A 19,826-nucleotide genomic window follows, 5' to 3' on the forward strand; every position below is an offset into this window, starting at 1 on the left:
CCCTCAGGAATCGCCCGGCCTTGGCAAAGATATGCCGAGGAAATCGCCTCCTTCAAACACCGAGCAATAGCAGTTTTAGAAGCCTGTTTGCCCCTATTTGGACCACTCCAGAGGACAAAAAGATGATTGGAGATCTGAAACTCATTGGTGACCTGGAGGTACTGTAATAACACGTGTTTCACATCAAGCCGGCGAAGGTCGCCCCCAACGGGACCCGCGACGTCCTCCAGAGAAAATGCGGGAAGCTCCGCCAACTGATTGACATGAAAGGAAGAAATGACCTTCGGCAAGAAGGAAGGAACAGTTTTGAGAGAAACCCCCGAATCAGAAAAATGCAGGAAGGGCTCCCAACAGGACAACACTTGAATCTCAGAAACCCGTCAAGCGGAACAGATAGAAACTAGGAAAACAGTCTTAAGCGTAAGATCCTTAAGAGTAGCCCGATGGAGAGGTTCGAACAGAGCCACACAGAGAGCCCAAAGGACGAGATTAAGACTCCAGGACGGACGTGAGGGACGAATGGGCGGCCTCAAATGCTTGGCACCCTTCAAGAACCGAACAACATCCGGGTGAGACGCCATGGTGTGACCTTTCACATGACCGAGGAGAAAGCCGAGAGCGGACAATTGTACGCGCAACAAACTAAAGGAAAGACCCTTGGAGAGGCCCTTCTGAAGAAAGGAAAGAACCACCGAGACTGGGGCTGAGTGCGCCGAAACACCCGATTCAGCAAAGATATTCTCAAAAACTTTCCAGATGTGTACATAACCTAAAGAAGTAGACGGCTTACGAGCCTGCAGGAGGGAGGAGATAACCTCATGCTTATAGCCTTTCCGCCTCAGACGTCTCCGTTCAAAAGCCAGGCCACTAGACAAAAGTGATCCGCATGGTCGAAAAATACAGGACCCTGCCGAAGCAGATGCAGAAGATGGCCGAGACGAAGAGGCCCGTCCGTCACCAGGTTGACCAGATCAGCAAATCACGGTCTGCGGGGCCATTCCCGTGCTACTAGGATGACTGGCCCCTTGTGAGTTCTATTCAGGGAACTTTTCCCACAAGAGGCCAAGGGGGAAACACGTAGAGGAGGATGACTGAGGGCCAGGAGAGAGCTAGAGCATCCACTCCCTCCGAACAGTGCTCCCTCCAGCGGCTGAAGAACCTGTTGGCTTTGGCATTGTTCAAGGTCGCCATGAGGTCCAGGTGAGGGGGACTCCACCTGCTGATGATCAAAATCCATCGCTCCATCCAAGAGCTCCCACTCGCCCGGATCAAGACACTGGCGACTGAGGAAATCGGCTTGCACATTCTCCTTGCCCGCTATGTGGGAGGCCACAAGGCAGTCCAGGTGACGCTCCGCCCAGGCAAGGAGCCGGCTGGCTTCCTACCAGGCAACTCTGGGTGCTCCCCTGCCGGTTGATATAAGCTACTGTGGTGGAGTTGTCAGAGAGGACCCGCACTGCCTAGCCGCAGAGCAGGGGCAAAAACATTTTCAGAGCCAGTCGAACCGCCTAGGCCTCCAGACGATTGATGTGCCAGCGGGATTGGTCTGGGGACCAGTATCCCTCCATGGTCTGAGACTGGCAGACTGCTCCCCAGCAGGAGAGACTGGCATCCGTAGTGACTATAATCCACTCTGGAGTCTAAAGAGGCATTCACCTCAGAAGATGTGGAAGTGATAGCCACCACTGTATGTCGGCAATGGTAGAGGCCGAAAGCGGGAGACTTGTTTGAAACTGTTCCGACACCGGCTGCCAGTGAGATAGCAAAGCTCTCTGTAATGGTCGCATATGCGCAAAAGCCCAGGGGACGAGGTCGATGGTGAAGGCCATAGTCCCCAGGACCTGGAGATAGTTCCATGCCATTGGGAGCGGGAGCGAGATAAGGTTGCGCACTTGGTCGATGAGCTTGAGTGCCCGAGCGCGTGGCATGAATACTTTGCCAACCCGGGTATCAAAGCGTGCCCCAATAAATTCCAACACCTGGGAAGGCTGTAGATTGCATTTAGGGAAGTTGACTATCCACCCGAGAGAGGTAAGGAGAGCTAGAACCCGGTCAACTGCCCGCTGACAGAGTATGTCCGACTTGGCTCTCACGAGCCAGTCGTCCAGGTAAGGATGGACCAGGACTCCTTCCCGTTGAAGCAGCCACCATCACCACCATAACCTTGGTAAGAAAATGCTGTCCCAGGATATAGAAGCGAAGATACTTCTGGTGCTCGTGGCGAATCGGGATGTGTAAGTAAGCCTCCGTCAGATCGAGAGAGGCCAGATATTTGCCAGTGAACAGCTGCTATGACCACCCTCAGGGTCTCCATATGAAAATGAGGGACCTTGAGGGCCCAATTGACCCTTTTGAGGTCCAAGATTGGACGAAAGAAACTGTCCTTCTTTGGTACAATGAAGTAGATGGAATACTGGCCGGCGCCAATTTCTTCCGCTGGAACTGGGACAATGGCTCCCAGCCTCAGGAGCCTGGTGAGAGTTTGGTCCACCGCATCCCACTTCAGACGTCCGCAAGGGGAGACTACATAAAGGTCCGGCAGGTCTCGAGAAAACTGTAAAGCGTAACAGTCTCGGATAATCTTGAGAACCCACTGGTCTGACGTGATTTTGACCCATTCCTCGAAAAACAGGGAGACGACCACTGAGGAATGGGTCGACCGAATCTCATTGGGAAGCGGGCTTTGGTGTGGTACGCTGGGATGCCCCCTCGTGGAAGGACTAGTGGCCTCGAAAGGACTGAGACCAAGACTGGAAGAATAACCTCTAGAAGAGGCACCTCGCCTCCGAGCCATATATCTATGCTGGCCCCGGAACCGGGAACGGGAAGGCACAAAAGCTCGGGATTGTTTCGGTCGATCCTCAGGCAGCTTATGGACCTTGTTTTTACCTAAGGAACTAATAAGCTGCTCAAGATCCTCGCCGAAGAGCAACTTACCCTTAAAAGGCAGAGCGCCAAGTGCGACTTGGACGACAGGTCCGCTGACCAATTGCGTAACCAGAGAAGCCTTCTGGCGGAGACCTCCGAAACCATCGCTTTCGCCTGAACGCGAAGGAGATCTTACACAGCATCTGCCCCATATACAATGGCACCTTCCAACTGTTCAGCCTGCTCTGCCTCTGCAGACGGGAGGTCCTGGGTGCAGAGCAATTGTTGAACCCACCTAAGGCTTGCCCGCTGCATGAGACTGCTGCAGATTGTCGCCCAGACTCCCAAGGCCAGAACCTCAAAGATGCACTTTAGATGGAATTCGAGCTTGCGATCCTGTACATCCTTCAAGGCCGTGGCTCCCACCACTGGACTAGTGGTGTGCTTGTTAACAGCAGAGACTGAAGAATCCACCATGGGAACTTTCAGCATTTCCAGGCAGTCCTCCGGGAGAGGATAAAACTTGTCCATGGCTCTCCTGACGCGGAGCCCTGCCTCGGGAGCTTCCCATTCCCGGAGGAGCAACAACTTGTGCATAGGATGGAAGGGAAAAGCATAAGCGGGAGCCCTGAGTCCCGCCAGGACCAGGTCCATGTGCACCGGCAGGGCGGCAGTGAGAGTATCCACCGGGGGCTCCTCAATCCCTAACTCCTGAAGAACAAAGGGAATGAAGGGTTCCAATTCTTCCTTCTGAAATAATCGGAGAACCCGGGGGTCATCCCCTTCCAAAGGGGGGAGCATCCCAGCCAAATCCATATCCGGAACTGGAGCCACGAGAGGTGGAGGGTCCCGGGGGGAGGAGGCCCCCGGCATTACCCTCACCCGGACAGACCCCTGTGGATCCGGAGCCGCAGGAGCGAGCGGGGGGGCCAGCCATGGAATTTTGGCTAGCAGGGGACCCGGTGAGGGGTCCTCATCCTCCTGCAAGCTGGCAAGATAGGATTTGTGTATGAGAAGCACAAACTGACGAAAAACGTGGCCTGGACTTGCTGGAGGGGAGGGGGGTCAGGGACCACGTCCAGGGGCCACACGGGGCTTAAATCAGGGGAAGACCCCAACAAATTTGACTCCTCTGCCCCCAGCAGCCCCGAATCGGGAGCAGCTGAAATCCCTAAGATGTCCACCGTTCCCACGGTTTGACAACCTGGGAACAGCCTAGCCATGCACTGTGAGGAGCGACCCTGGGCTTGCTTTACGATCGCTGCTGGGGAGGGACCTTCCCTACCCAGCAAACATGTGGAACAGAGTCCTTCACGCGAGAGACGCGTCGAGGGCTCTCCACAAGCGAGGCAGCAGTGGGAACGCGGCATATTCAATGAAGAGGAGCCATGAGCTGCAGAAAAAAATCAGCTGATTATACTAATTGTGCTGCTGGGAGGAGCGGAGGCAGAGGAACGAACCCTGTGCAGTCCTCTCTTAACAAGACCTTGGTTGCCGGTTGAAACGAAAGAAAAATGCCCTAGAAGTAAAAACAGACCTTCCTTTTTTTTTGTACTTCATGAAACCGACACACAGGGGAATGTCACATCCCTGAGGGCACTGCCAGGGAAGAAGCATCCCGGAGCAAAAAGGCAGCCAGGTAAGGGAGGAGTGACTGGACCACCAGTTTCACCCACAATAGAATCACCTGGAAAGGGGCCTAAGCTATGGAACACAAGGGGCAAGCCCCCTAAGCCTCCTGAGAGAAAAAAATCAGAGTTAATTCTGTTTTTGGATTTTTTTTTTTTAAATTATGGACAAATTAAAAGTACTTGCTTGATCCTGTAAAGAGGAGAGAAAAGTACCCAACCGAGAACCAAGATCAGGGAACCACAGGGTGAGGTGTCACATCTGCTGGAGACAGACAAATACTGAAGGGCTGCAGGGTAGGCTCTGTCCTGATATAGGATACCCTTTCAGTTTTAATCTGTCTCCATCTGCTGTACAGGAGGCTCAACCCACGGTCTGGACTGATCCGGGTACGTACAGGGAAAATGAAATTTCAGACCTATTAGTAAAAATTTGTAACCTATCATTAAAATCATCTTTTGTACATGAAGACTGGAAGATAGCTAATGTAATCCCAATATTTAAAAAGGGCTCCAGGGGTGATCCAGGAAACTACAGACCGGTTAGCCTGACTTCAGTGCCAGGAAAAATAGTGGAAAGTGTTCTAAACATCAAAATCACAGAACATATAGAAAGACATGGTTTAATGGAACAAAGTCAGCATGGCTTTACCCAAGGCAAGTCTTGCCTCACAAATCTGCTTCACTTTTTTGAAGGAGTTAATAAACATGTGGATAAAGTTGAACCGGTAGATGTAGTGTACTTGGATTTTCAGAAGGCGTTTGACAAAGATCCTCATGAGAGGCTTCTAGGAAAAGTAAAAAGTCATGGGATAGATGGTGATGTTCTTTCGTGGATTACAAACTGGCTAAAAGACAGGAAACAGAGAGTAGGATTAAATGGACAGTTTTCTCAGTGGAAGGGAATGGTCAGTGGAGTGCCTCAGGGATCTATTATTGGGACCCTTACTTTTCAATATATTTATAAATGATCTGGAAAGAAATACGAGTGAGGTAATCAAATTTGCAGATGATACAAAATTGTTCAGAGTAGTTAAATCACAAGCAGATTGTGATAAATTGTAGGAAGACCTTGTGAGACTGGAAAATTGGGCATCAAAATGGTAGATGAAATTTAATGTGGATATGTGCAAGGTGATGCATATAGGGAAAAATAGCCCATGCTATAGTTACACAATGTTAGGTTCCATATTAGGTGCTACCACCCAAGAAAGAGATCTAGGCGTCATAGTGGATAACACATTGAAATCGTCTGTTCAGTGTGCTGCGGCAGTCAAAAAAGCAAACAGAATGTTGGGAATTATTAGAAAGGGAATGGTGAATAAAACGGAAAATGTCATAATGCTTCTGAATCGCTCCATGGTGAGATCGCACCTTGAATACTGTGTACAATTCTGGTTGCCACATCTCAAAAAAGATATAATTGCGATGGAGAAGGTACAGAGAAGGGCGACCAAAATGATAAGGGAAATGCAACAGCTCCCCTATGAGGAAAGACTAAAGAGGTTAGGACTTTTCAGCTTGGAGAAGAGACGGCTGAGGGGGAATATGATAGAAGTGTTTAAAATCATGAGAGGTCTAGAACGGGTAGATGTGAATCGGTTATTTACTCTTTCGGTTAATAAAAAGACTAGGGGGCACTCCATGAAGTTAGCATGGGGCACATTTAAAACTAATCGGCGAAAGTTCTTTTTCACTCAATGCACAATTAAACTCTGGAATTTGTTGCCAGAGGATGTGGTTAGTGCAGTTAGTATAGCTGTGTTTAAAAAAGGATTTGATAAGTTCTTAGAGAAGTCCATTACCTGCTATTAATAAAGTTGACTTAGAAAATAGCCACTGCTATAATTAGCAACAGTAACATGGAATAGACTTAGTTTTTGGGTACTTGCCAGGTTCTTATGGCCTGGATTTGCCACTGTTGGAAACAGGATGCTGGGCTTGATGGACCCTTGGTCTGACCCAGTATGGCATGTTCTTATGTTCTTCTTAATCTAAATGTCCATGCATCAATTTTGCTTATATTTCTTGCAATAGTAATATTGTAAGTTTATTTTATTTTATTTTCTTCACCAGCTTCTCCTCCAGATCCCTGAAAGAACCTTAAATTTGTGAATATGTTACATATGCTCATTGTAAATCACACAGCTGAGAGGTGGATTTCTATGTATACTTCTGCTCTATATATTTTCCATCCTAGACTTCCAAGTCTTTAACCCTAATATGAACTACCCCTAACCTCTAACCCTGCCTTGGCTCATCTACTTCTGCACTGCCTAAACAGTGTTAATTCTCATTTCAACAACAGTTGGTTGACTAGAAGTTTGCAAAGACAATGGTATACAGAGCCTTTGTTTAGAGTGTCGGGACTGTTCTTCCGCCATTCTAAATACCCCTTCCCTTTATGCTAGGTACTACAGTAACAAGACATAATCTAATGCTGTTAATTGTGTAACACAGATCTTTATTGTCTGATACTCTCAAGATATCTCACTTTTCTCCACTGAATTCAATAAATTTCCTCACAAACTATTTTTCACTGTATCATCAATGATATAAGAAGAACATAAGAACATAAGAAAATGCCATACTGGGTCAGACCAAGGGTCCATCAAGCCCAGCATCCTGTTTCCAACAGTGGCCAATCCAGGCCATAAGAACCTGGCAAGTACCCAAAAACTAAGTCTATTCCATGTAACCATTGCTAATGGCAGTGGCTATTCTCTAAGTGAACTTAATAGCAGGTAATGGACTTCTCCTCCAAGAACTTATCCAATCCTTTTTTAAACACAGCTATACTAACTGCACGAACCACATTCTCTGGCAACAAATTCCAGAGTTTAATTGTGCGTTGAGTAAAAAAGAACTTTCTCCGATTAGTTTTAAATGTGCCCCATGCTAACTTCATGGAGTGTCCCCTAGTCCTTCTACTATCCGAAAGAGTAAATAACCGATTCACATCTACCCGTTCTAGACCTCTCATGATTTTAAACACCTCTATCATATCCCCCCTCAGTCGTCTCTTCTCCAAGCTGAAAAGTCCTAACCTCTTTAGTCTTTCCTCATAGGGGAGTTGTTCCATTCCCCTTATCATTTTGGTAGCCCTTCTCTGTACCTTCTCCATCCCAATTATATCTTTTTGAGATGCGGTGACCAGAATTGTACACAGTATTCAAGGTGCGGTCTCACCATGGAGCGATACAGAGGCATTATGACATTTTCCGTTTTATTCATCATTCCTTTTCTAATAATTCCCAACATTCTGTTTGCTTTTTTGACTGCCGCAGCACACTGAACCGACGATTTCAATGTGTTATCCACTATGACACCTAGATCTCTTTCTTGGGTTGTAGCACCTAATATGGAACCCAACATCGTGTAATTATAGCATGGGTTATTTTTCCCTATATGCATCACCTTGCACTTATCCACATTAAATTTCATCTGCCATTTGGATGCCCAATTTTCCAGTCTCACAAGGTCTTCCTGCAATTTATCACAATCTGCTTGTGATTTAACTACTCTGCACAATTTTGTGTCATCTGCAAATTTGATTATCTCACTCGTCGTATTTCTTTCCAGATCATTTATAAATATATTGAACAGTAAGGGTCCCAATACAGATCCCTGAGGCACTCCACTGTCCACTCCCTTCCACTGAGAAAATTGCCCATTTAATCCTACTCTCTGTTTCCTGTCTTTTAGCCAGTTTGCAAAAAAAACTGTAGAGGTAAATGTTAAAAGATATTTATCCAAATAAATGTAGATCTTTGAATCTTGCCGGCACTTACCCAGATAAATTATCCAGATAAAAGGAATGCATTTTAGGGGCATTTCAGGGCAGAGTAGAATTAAGTTATTTGGCTGTTTCTAGACATGAGCAAGTGGAGGATTAAATTTATCTGGGAATGTGTTCCAAAGTAACTGTAGCTTTAACTATCTACATTCAAAAGAATAAAGCCAGTAAGATGCCAACCAAGAAAAAAATAAATTACTGAGTGGGACACCCCCCCCCTCCAAAATATGTTTACATCATTGCCCCACCCTCAATTTGGCATAACTGAATTTAAACTGAAGGCCCCTGAGGCACCCCCCCCCCCCTCATCATGCCAACTTTAACCTTCCCATTCCATCTGGAACCACCCTAATCCCTTACCATGACTGGGAACTTACTACTACTACTACTCAACATTTCTATAGTGCTACACGACAGTCCTTGCTCAATAGAGCTTACAATCTAATAAGACAAACATATAGGACAAGAGACTTGGGGTATAAAGCAAGACAATCTTTAAAAAGAAAAGAAATTTAGTTAACAAGACTAAAAGCAGACAATCAGGCATAAGAACTTGGAACAACTGTTCGACTCCTGGTGCATCCAGCGTTGCTCTGAAAGCAATGATGCTAATGTAAGGGTATGCTATTAGCTTTGATCTCAGAGTGACCCTGGAGCCAGACAATTGTTCCGAGCTCACAGTCATTGCATGGGGTTTGGGCAATTCTTGGTGGGGGAGAAGGGTTAGGGTTGGCTTGACAGGGGGGAGGAGGGTCAGTGGCGATGGAAAGAGGGGTTACAGGAGTTGGGGGAGGCACTTAATCAGCTATGTTCAAAACTGGTGCAAAATCCATGGAAAATTCTTACCTTTGGACTTTGTACCAATTTGAGCACTTAGCAAGTTTTCTTACTTCAAACAATATTTTCCATAGAGAGCAGGATGAATTAGCCATATTTGAGTAACATTGTCCGTGGCACCAAACTGATTTGTCTCTCCAAGCATGTTGAACTTTAAGCTCTACTGAGCAAGTGTGGGAGTTCCCATGTGAGCCACTTCAGTCAGATAGTAAACCCTCCAGACAGGAGGGCAGGCATTCAATGGTTAATTCATCCTATCTATGAAAAACATCATTTACAGTAAGCTAATTTGCTGTTTCCATTAACAATCAGGGTGAATTAGCCAAAATGTGTGGGGAATCCCAAAATGAGGGTTTTTTAACAAGCACCTCAGACTCCAACATGGAGAGTGGACTTCCTCAAGCCGATGTTCTGCAATACTACCTAACTAAAATCACTGTCTGTTTTAGAATATTGTCCCGATAATAGTGTGAAGTAAACATGTATACAAACAATATGACAGCATTGCAGATCAGGGGTGCTGAAACTTGTCCTACGAGCCCTCCAACCAGTTGGGTTTTCAGGATATCCCTAATATGCATGAGATTTATTTGTATGTACTACCCTCCTGTGTATGCAAATATTTCTCATGGATATTGATTAGAGATATCCTGAAAACCCAAGCAGCTGGGAGGGCCTGTAGGACCAGTTTGAGCACCTCTGCTCTTATTACATAAGAACATAAGATTGCTACACTAGATGAAGCCCAGTATCCTGTTTTCAACAGTGTCCAATCCAGGTCACAAGTACCTGGCAGAATCCCAAGGGTTAGATAAAATTCCAAGCTGCTTATCCAAGGGATAAGAAGTGGATTTCTGCAACTCCACCTTAATAATGATTTATGGCCTTTTCCTCCAGGAGCTTGTCCAAACGTTTTTTAAATGCAGCTACACTAATAGTTTTCATCACATCCTCTGGCAAAAAATTCCAGAGCTTAATTATGCATTAAGTAAAAAAATATTTTCTCATATTAGTTCTAAATTTATCCCCAAGTAACTTCATTTTATATCCCCTACTCTTCGTACTTTTTGAAAGAGCAAACAACTGATTAATGTTGATACTGAGGGCCCCTTCCATCTTCCCTACAAACTTAGAGAAAGTGATGTCCTAAGGTGGAGAAGAGTGGTTTGGTGGTAGGTCGGACAAGATTCCATTTGACGACTCCTCTGAGCCAAACGGGGATTTCCGGCTTGGTCAGGAATGTTCTAATGACTATGGAGATCACAATGCCTCTACTGGAAGAAATGGAAGAGAGAATTGGTGCTCTGCCATTCCTGAGCAAGATAACTCCAATGCAATCAACAATAAAGACTCCTGAAAGGCGGGGGCAGAGGCACCTTGGAAGGGACGTAAAGAAAGACTGGACAATGTCTGTCACTTGGTCTATAGATTTTTGGGTCCTCTGTACAGAAGTAAGAAAGGGTGCATCCTCCTCCAAAACCAAAATAGGCTCCAAATCCTGTGACGATGACCAAATAGATGAACTCAGCAGCAGAGAACAGACTGGATCTGGAATGTCAAAGTGGAGGTCCTGGGAGGGCAGCTATTCAACAGGAAGTGCCCTTGAAATTGGGGAAGGCAGACATGGGACATCCCCAGCTAGACAATACCGACTGGGCCAATATCCCTGCATGGGCAAAGCTGCCTGCATAATGGGGTGCGCCATGTGCTCCAATAGAATGGAAAAAAATAGAGTTGCTGAGGGAGCACCACATGAATGATGGAAAGAAGATGACAAGGCGGAAAAGGAAAACTTCTTGTCTTTGAAATGTCCCAAAATATGATGGGAAGAGGTTTTGGAATGTGAGGAGGTGCTCTGAGGTCTGGCAGGTGAGGAAAGGTCCATTTACATCAAAAGAAGCTGTTACGATGCTGCTGGCGGGTAGAGATGTGCATTAGTTTATCACGAATTAGGCAATTTCAAAGAAATTGCCTAATTCGTCGTGGGTCAGGGGCCCTGAACCCCGACACAGATTTTCCCCGAACTTTGGGGAAAATCCGTTTTTCGAGTTTGTAAGGGGAGAGGGGCACATTTTATTTTTTAAAATTAAAAACCACCCCAAGCATTATAATTAACTATAATACACCCCCCCCCCCCCACCATCCCGATCCCCCCCAAGACTTGCTAACATCCCTGGTGGTCCAGCGGCATCCCGCGATCGATTTCTTCCGGCGTGCCTGCCTCGTTCAGAATGGCGCCGATAGCCTCTGAATTACTATGTCACAGGGGCTTACTGGTACCATTGGTCAGCCCCTGTCACATGGCCATCGGCGCCATCTTGTGCTCCTACCATGTGACAGGGGCTAACCAATGGCGCCGATAGCCCCTGTGACATAGTATGGGCAAAGGCTATCGGCGCCATTTTGATTACTGGCAGCCGACAACGAGATAGCTCCAGGACCCCCAGGGACTTTTGGCCAGCTTGGGGGGGCCTACTGACCCCCCCAAGACGGCTGACCAATGGCACCGGTAGCCCATGACATAGTATGGGCAAAGGCTATTGGCGCCATTTTGGTTACTGGCAGCCGACGGCCCAAGGGCAAGAGATCGCTCCGGGACTCCTGCTGGACCCCCAGGGACTTTTGGCCAGCTTGGGGGGGCCTCCTGACCCCCCCCCCCCAAGACTTGCCAAAAGTCCATAAGAGTCCAGCAGGGGTCCGGGAGTGATCTCGTTGTCGGCTGCCAGTAATCAAAATGGTGCCGATAGCCTTTGCCCATACTATATCACAGGAGCTACCGGCGCCATTGGTCAGCCCCTGTCATATGGTAGGAGCACAAGATGGTGCCGATGGCCATGTGACAGGGGCTGACCAATGGCACCGGTAGCCCCTGTGACATAGTAATTCAGAGGCTATCCGCGCCATTCTGAGCGAGGCAGGCACGCCGGGCCATGGAGGGACAAATCGATCGCGGGACCCCGCTGGACCACCAAGGATGTTGGTAAGTCTTGGGGAGGGATCGGGATGGTGGTTGGGGGGGGGGGTTATTTAACGTTTTATAGTAAGTTTTAATGCTTGGGGTGGGTTTTTTTAGCTTCGTTTTCCTGTGTCGTTTTTTGAGCCGGTTTCGGTTTTCCATCTTAGTTTTTTATTCATTTGTCAAAAAAACTAACCGAGGAAAACCGAACTTTAACCCGAAGCGTTAGACTCAAAAAATGACCCCGTAGTAAAAAACGAAGCTCATCTCTACTCGCGGGCCTAGACATGAGCAGCCTCTCACCTTCACTGCCAGTTTGCCCCGACGCAGTCTCGTGCGGCCTGGAGGCTGCCACCTGTGTCCCGCAGTAGTCGGAGCCACCGTTGTTCAAACTTTGCTGCCCGGAGACCACCCACGCCTTCCTTCCTGCATGGTGGACCGTGCCACCGTGCTTCCATGGGGCCTGGAGGCCGCCGCCGTCATCCTCCTCCTTGTGCTGCAGGGCCGCCGCATCCAGCTTTCTTGTGTTCCCAGTGGCTGCCGCTGTCGTTTCCTGCACAACGGAGCCGCCGCTGATGCAGGAGCCTGGCCTAGTGCCGCTCCTGCTTCTTCTTCGCGGCATGGACGCTGCTGTCCCTGGTCCTTCCTCCAGGCAGCAGGTCCGAAAAGGGCTATCGAGTGGTTGGAGGGCTACCCTAGAGACCAGCATTGCGTTGTTGGATCTATTCTGGTACGTTCAGGTTCGGCAGAGGTCAGAGTTCCTGGTCTTCTGCCTGTCTGCCCGAGCTTGGACACGCCTTGCCTGCCTCTGCACTTCCTCGGAGCTCCTCTGCAGTCGCGCCATGGTCCAAGGGCACACTAGCCTCTCCGGAATTGGGACCGCTCCCTAGTGTTCCTGCAACAGAAGCAGTGGTGTGACTGGGTGTGTCGAGTGTGCTGGTGTCTTACACTATGGGTGTGCTGTGCACTGTGCACTTACAAGCAGCTGGCATCAGGTATGTCGATGCAGCATCTGTCAAGAAGTCCTGCACCAGGTGCATGAGCTTCAGTCATTTTGATGCACAGTGTATCACGTGCATCAAGGAGGCATGTTTTGGGTGCTTTGATGAAGTGTGCGCCAATGTGCTGGCCTCAGCATTCCAACACATGCAGGGCCTTTCTAGCGCTATTGTGCTTGGGTGTCAACACATATGGAGTCCCCTTACTCAACCCCTGGTTGTGAAGAGGGGCTGTGAGGAAAGTATGCAACATGCTCTATTGGCCTGAGGAGGAGCTCCTGGAGGACAACCTGCTACAGCTGCGAGCCTGATGGAGATCTTAGCTGCTCTTGAACACAAAGCACATGGGGACTTACAAGCACAGTGTGGTCTGTTCAGCTGATCATGGTCTGAAGGCCATCAGTTAGAAACATGATTTGACAACAGCAGCTTTTAAAGCTGGAGAAGTTTCCAGACTTCTTGTTGGACATGGTTTCCAGAAGATTCTCCTACCTGAAATTTTCTTCAGAAACGCCCTTTTTATTTCTTTTTTTTTTTTTGCTTGATCGCACTGGTGCTGCTGAGGCAGCGAAGTAACAAGGAAAAAAGGGCCATAGCCTCAAATGAGAATTAAAAAAGAGAAGAGAACAAGATCATGTCAGTGCAACAGCTCAGGAAAAAAAATGACTGAAGAGGCTCATGAGGCAATGCCCATGTGGGAACTCCTTCATATGCTCAGTAGTGCTCAAAGCTCTACAAACTTGGAGAGACAAGTCCGTTTGGTGCTGCTGGATGACATCACCCTCATATAATGGCTAATTCAGTCTGCTTATCAACAGAAAAAAAATTATCCTCGTGATCTGAATTTCAAAGAGAAAATTTAAATATTCTAGGCAGGCATAAATATTTAAAAGAATCATTTTACCAAATAAGTATTGAATTTTTGTGCCAAACAACAACACTATTGCAAGTGATTTTCCCTCTTCAATCCTCAACTAGGCTTTTCTGGAATACTTATTCCATATAAACTCTACTTCTAAAAAATATAAAACTTGTTAGACTTGTAAAACTGAGCAAATGCAATGTACTTAAAAAAGCATGAAAAATATGAAAATATATGCAGATTGCTATAGAGGTACATACTGTAAATACAAAACCCCTTTGTAACAGCAGTACCAAAGGGCTTGAAATTTATTTAACTAATGACTCATCTATTTCCTTGCTCTGTTCCTCTTTTGATCTTATCCTCGGGTTTCCTTTTTTTTCTTCCCCAAATGTGTTTTATTTCTTATATCTTTAACTTTTGTTTACTAGATATGCAACGTTTATTATGAACATGACCCTATATCTAAAAATATGCTGCTCTAGGTCAACTCTTCATGTGTTTGTACAGTATTTCTACTGTACACAAATCTATGTGAATCTAGATTAGACAAACAGTCAAGTACACAATGTTACATATCAGTGTGATACCTAACTGGATGTCTAACTCTGATTCATTTACATTCATAGGGGCCTTGTGAATTAAATCTCATACAAACATTTTTCTGTTTACAAGATAACATTTTTATGTGCATGCCAAGATATCACTTAGGACTGCTCGATTGTGTCTGCATGTTTTGTCCCCTGAGCGATAAATAATATGTGGTCAATATAAAAATATCATGTATGTGCTAAATTGAACATGTTCAGTTCTCTTTTCCTTTTGCCTTCCTGCTTCAGACCTATATAAAAATTAGTCATACACATGAGACTAGTTGACAAAGCTGAGGGGAAAAGATAGAGAGCAACTGGATCCTAAGGGAGGATAGCAGAGTTTGATGAGGTAAAACTCAGATGGGTATGTCACTTCTGTTTCATGTTAGCTAAAGCCTTTGAAACAGTATGCATATTAACATTTTAACACCTGATCTTAGACATGTGCTAAATTTTGGACCTTTGCAAGCACATTCTAAAAAGCATATGAGCAGAGCATACCATGCAATTTCCTGCAAGCCCACTAAATCCTAATTTGTATCTGACATTCCTTTATTTACATGCATGTATGCATCAAAAGTTTCTAAGATAGGTTCAGCATGCATGCTAGGGCCTTAAGGCACAGTACACTATGTTTTTATGTGCATGCCAAGCTTTAGAGCATAAGCCCTATCATAATGGAATAGCTAATAGATGAAGGAACTATTAAAAAGCATTTTAATAGAAATTAAATTATCAAATGAGAAAGGAAAGATCTTAAAGATAAATTATTTTAACTATCTACTGAATAAAAAACAATTTATACCAGTGACCTATTAAAAAGAAAAAAACTTGGGGTTGTTTCATTACCTATGGATTTACTTACAAGCTTTCTTGAAATGTCAGCACAGCAGGTTTCTCGTGTTCCTTGTAGAAAAAAGCTTCAGAGAACCGTCTCACCTAATTAGAATAAGAGCATTGTCAGATTCTATGCAATTAAAAATTACAAAATGCAACAGAACTAAAATCCAAGCATATGGAATTTAACACCAGTCTCCCTACTGTGAAACATTCTAAAACAGTATGAGGGTAACTTTTAAATTACTGTAAATGAGCCCATATACATGCAATATGGCCACGCACAGATCTACCCTAGTATTTTATAGCCTGCATGTTAAAAAATACACTTAATTCTACCCTAAAACATGTGAGCATATGTATAGATATGTATGAAAATATAATTAATTTAGTCAGATACGTTTCAAAAAGTGGTACTTATCTAGATAAGTAAGATAGCTGGATAAGTTCCAAAAATGTCTACTTATTTGAATAAGTAGCACTTTTTGAGACTTACCTGTCTATCTCACTTTCCCTTAGATTCATCAAAAAGTGTTAATGCATGCATTAAGAAAAAGAGGCATATGCTAAAGAGAGTGTTGCGATCCCGGTCGCGACACCTGCAACCAGGCTCTTACCTCCATGGCTGTCCCCGGGAACAGGCAGGTCTCCCCGATCCCGTTCGAGGCCTGTACAAGCCTTCCTCTGCTGCGGCGTCTCCATGAGGGAGACGCCCTCAAGCTCTCCAGTTTGGCCCCACCCACGAAGTATGCGCGCGCGCGAAGAGGCAGCTCTTAAACCTGCAGGCACGGGAAACCTCAGCCGGCCCCCTGAATGACGGCAGACGCCAGCAGGGGATTTAAACCCAGGTCCTGCTCCAGAGGATCGCCTTGCAACGAAGTTTACTCCCTGTGAGGATATAGTTGCTGCTCTGTTCCTGTACCAGCTTGTTCCTGCTTCAGGTTCTGTTCCAGCTTGATCCTGCTTCAGGTTCTATTCCAGCTCGATCCTGCTTCAGGGTCTGCTCCAGCTTGACCCTGCTGCGGCTCCTGCCCGCTCCTGTTCCAGATCCTGCCCAGCTTGCCTTTGGACTGTCTGCCTGGCTTTGACCCTGGTCTGTACTTGCTACCATCCTGTCTGCTGCCAGCCCTGAACTGAGACTGTCCTTCTCGCTGCTGAGATTGCCTTCTGGGGGACCCTCCTAAGTCCCAGTGGTCTGGGTCCTCACGGGCTCCTCCCGGCGGGACCTTGGGCTTCCAGGGTGAAGCTTCCGTCTGGTCTCCCGGCTCCGTGCCTCCTCCCGGCCTTTTCCATCTCTGCGGAGTATCTCTCACGTATTCTGCACGGCCAGCCCAAGGATCCACTATACCAGTCATAACAGAGAGAGAGAGAGAGAGAGAGAGAGAGAGAGAGAGAGAGAGAAACTATCTACAAGGTCCTCATAGTAGTTAAGTATTTATATCTCTATAGGCGGGCCATCTAATAGGTCGAGGTGAGGTATTGGTATAGCGTTTAGGGGCCATCTTTGCATGTAGGGTGAGATGTACGAACAGCACTGTACACCTTGGTGAAGATTTGACGTCATTTGGAGTGAGGAAAGTCTCAAAGATGAAATTTCTACTATGTTCTCTTACCCTAGCATGATGGACTCTATAACAGTGTACCATCAAGCTAGGGTGAGATAACATAGTACAAAACAGACATACATAGGTGTACACAGTGAGGCCCTCTCCAGAGTCTCTCTGTCTGCCTCTCTCTCTCTCTCTACTCCACTCCACTCCTTTCCTCTCCCTTCTCAAGCCCAGAAATGGCCAAAATGCAATTCCAAAAATTTATCGCGAATTGCGTTATGGCCATTTCGGGCATTTTTGCACAGCCTAAAGCCAGGAAAAAAAGGTGTAGTTAAAACCATGCGATGGCATGCGTTATGCTATCGCACAGTGTGATATTGTCCCTCATTTAACTAAATCTCGCCCAAACTCCTCGCCAATCCTGCCCCCCCCCCAAAAAAAAAAATTTGCATTTTGATGAATGACCCGGTAAGCTGGGTAAGTAGCATGTTTTTAGTCTTATCCAGCTATCTTACTTAGCCAGCAATGTAGCACTTTTTGAGACTTATCTGGCTAAGGGCCTCATTTTCTAAAGTATTGCAGGCCTGCGATACTTTAGAAAATTGCGCTGCTCTGGGGTGGGGGGTCGGTCCTGTGCTAGCCGGCAGCGATTGCACCACCGCGGTGCGATCGCTGCCCTCATCGAGCCCAATAACTACACCATAGAAGGTGTAGTTATTGGGCGCGAAATAGTGAACGAAAAGGGCCTTACCTTTCCGCATGGCGTGCCGTCCTCGCGGAGTCGGCCCTGGTGATGCCCCCGACTCCTCCTCTTCCGGGGCCGACTCCGCCCCGATTTCAGTAGCGCAGGCCTGCGCTACTTTCGCTAGCTTTGGAAAATGAGGCCCTAAGTGTTGATGTTTAGCAGCTGCTACTTACCTGGATAAATCAGTATTTATCTGGCCAAGTGCCACTGAACTGCTGAATGTGTACATGATTTAAAAAACATATGTATTTTTCACATCTATTTTAAAATTATACACCTGGATAATTTACATGCAACAATTAAACAGAACTTAAGCTGTAAGTCCCTATTTTTGTGAGTAAATCAGTAAATCTTCTAACGAACATGTCCAGGACATTACCAATTTTGCCAATAATCCACTATCTCGTCCAGTCTTTCTCCAGGTCATCAAGACCCTCTTGGTTCTCGAGCCTGAACCCTTCCCATTTTTTTCCAGACATCCCACACAGCCAATAATACAGTATAAACATGTTTGATATCACTTACACAAGATGATGAACAGGTGTTAAATTACACATGCAAGTTGCCAAATCTACATGCATAAGTGTCTTTTAAAATAGGAAACTAGATACATTTATGTTGTCCCTGCCCCAGAACACACCAGACTACCCATTTTTACAAGTGTATATTTGCATATGATCCTTTATTTACATGTGTATGTTTGATGTTTATAAAATAGTATGTACGTGAGTATATGCTATTTATTATCTCATTTTTTTCCATGCAAACCTTTTGAAAATTCATCTCTATGTGCTTTTAATTGTAACATTTACAATATTCCTAATAATTTTGAATATAAGGGTTCCCAAATTAAGCATGCAAAACATTAAGAAGCAGGAAATAAATCATACTAAAATGACAATCAGCTCAATTTAAGATAGGAAAACTGAGCTGCCAGGTGGATCAATTTTTGAGCGGAGATTTTCAGCAGTTCTTGGAATTCAGCACTAGATGTCAAAATGGGCTTTGACAGGAATTGAAAAATCAAGACTGGCCAAAAGTCTCACTTCTGAAATTAGGTAATGTGTTAATTCTGCAAACAAAAAAAAACAAAACTTACCATTCCCCATGGTTATGATTTTTTTACAATTTTGTAAACACAATACCTATCTTTTCCAGTAGATTTAATTGATTTTTTTTCTCTCTCTAGGTTTTTGGTTGATGGGGCAGTTTTTTAAGAGGGTAATTTTTAAACAGCATGGATAGAGGTAATGTTTGCGTGTACATGGAACACACAGACTTTACCAAGTATTTTCAATATGAATTTATGTGCATAAGTTTGCTTTGAAAATAGTCAGGTAATTGGAAAGCAGGATTTGGTGAGAGAGGTAATGGTGGTGGGGGCCACTTGGTAATAGTGATCATAACATGATCAAATTTAAACTAATAACTGGAAGAGGGACAATAAGTAAATCTACAGCTCTAACACTAAATTTTCAACAGGGAAACTTTGATAAAATGAGGAAAATAGAAAAAAACTGAAAGGTGCAACTGCAAAGGTTAAAAGTGTTCAACAGGCATGGACATTGTTTAAAAATACAATCCTACACACTCAGTCCAGATGTATTCCACGCATTAAGAAAGGTGGAAGGAAGGCAAAACGATTACCGGCATGGTTAAAAGGTTAAGAGGCTATTTTAGCCAAAAAAAAAATCCTTCAAAAATTGAAAGGAGGATCCATCTGAAGAAAATAGGAAAAAGCATAAGCATTGTCAAGTTAAGTGTAAAACATTGATAAGACAGGCGAAGAGAGAATTGGACATGAAGTTGACCATAGAGGCAAAAACTCATAATAAAATCATTTTAAAATATATCCGACGCAAGAAACCTGTGAAGGAGTCAGTTGGATTGTTAGATGAACGAGGGTTTTAAAGGGGCTCTTAAGGAAGATAAGGCCATTGCAGAAAGACTAAATGAATTCTTTGCTTCCATGTTTACTAATGAGGATGTTGGGGAGATACCAGTTCTGGAGATGGTTTTCAAGGGTGATGACACTCGAACTGAACAAAATCACTATGAACCTGGAAGATGTAGTAGGCCAGATTGACAAGCTAAAAAGTAGCAAATCACCTGGACAAGATGGTTTGCATCCTAGGGTACACTCTGTTAGTGTTCGT

At 45.4% G+C, this 19,826-nt stretch overlaps 1 protein-coding gene across 1 annotated transcript in view; it reads right to left on the reverse strand.

Annotated features, from left to right (window-relative positions):
• The window catches only part of FAM135B (family with sequence similarity 135 member B), a 397,453-nt gene that overhangs the window by 70,362 nt on the left and 307,265 nt on the right, over positions 1-19,826 (reverse strand). Inside the window, exon 13 of the mRNA XM_029592069.1 lies at positions 15,404-15,477. Coding sequence (XP_029447929.1) covers positions 15,404-15,477 — 74 coding nt within the window. The remainder of the gene's footprint in view (positions 1-15,403; positions 15,478-19,826) is intronic.

The sequence above is a fragment of the Rhinatrema bivittatum genome, chromosome 2 (assembly GCF_901001135.1).
Source record: "Rhinatrema bivittatum chromosome 2, aRhiBiv1.1, whole genome shotgun sequence".
NCBI classification, from domain to species: Eukaryota; Metazoa; Chordata; class Amphibia; order Gymnophiona; family Rhinatrematidae; genus Rhinatrema; species Rhinatrema bivittatum.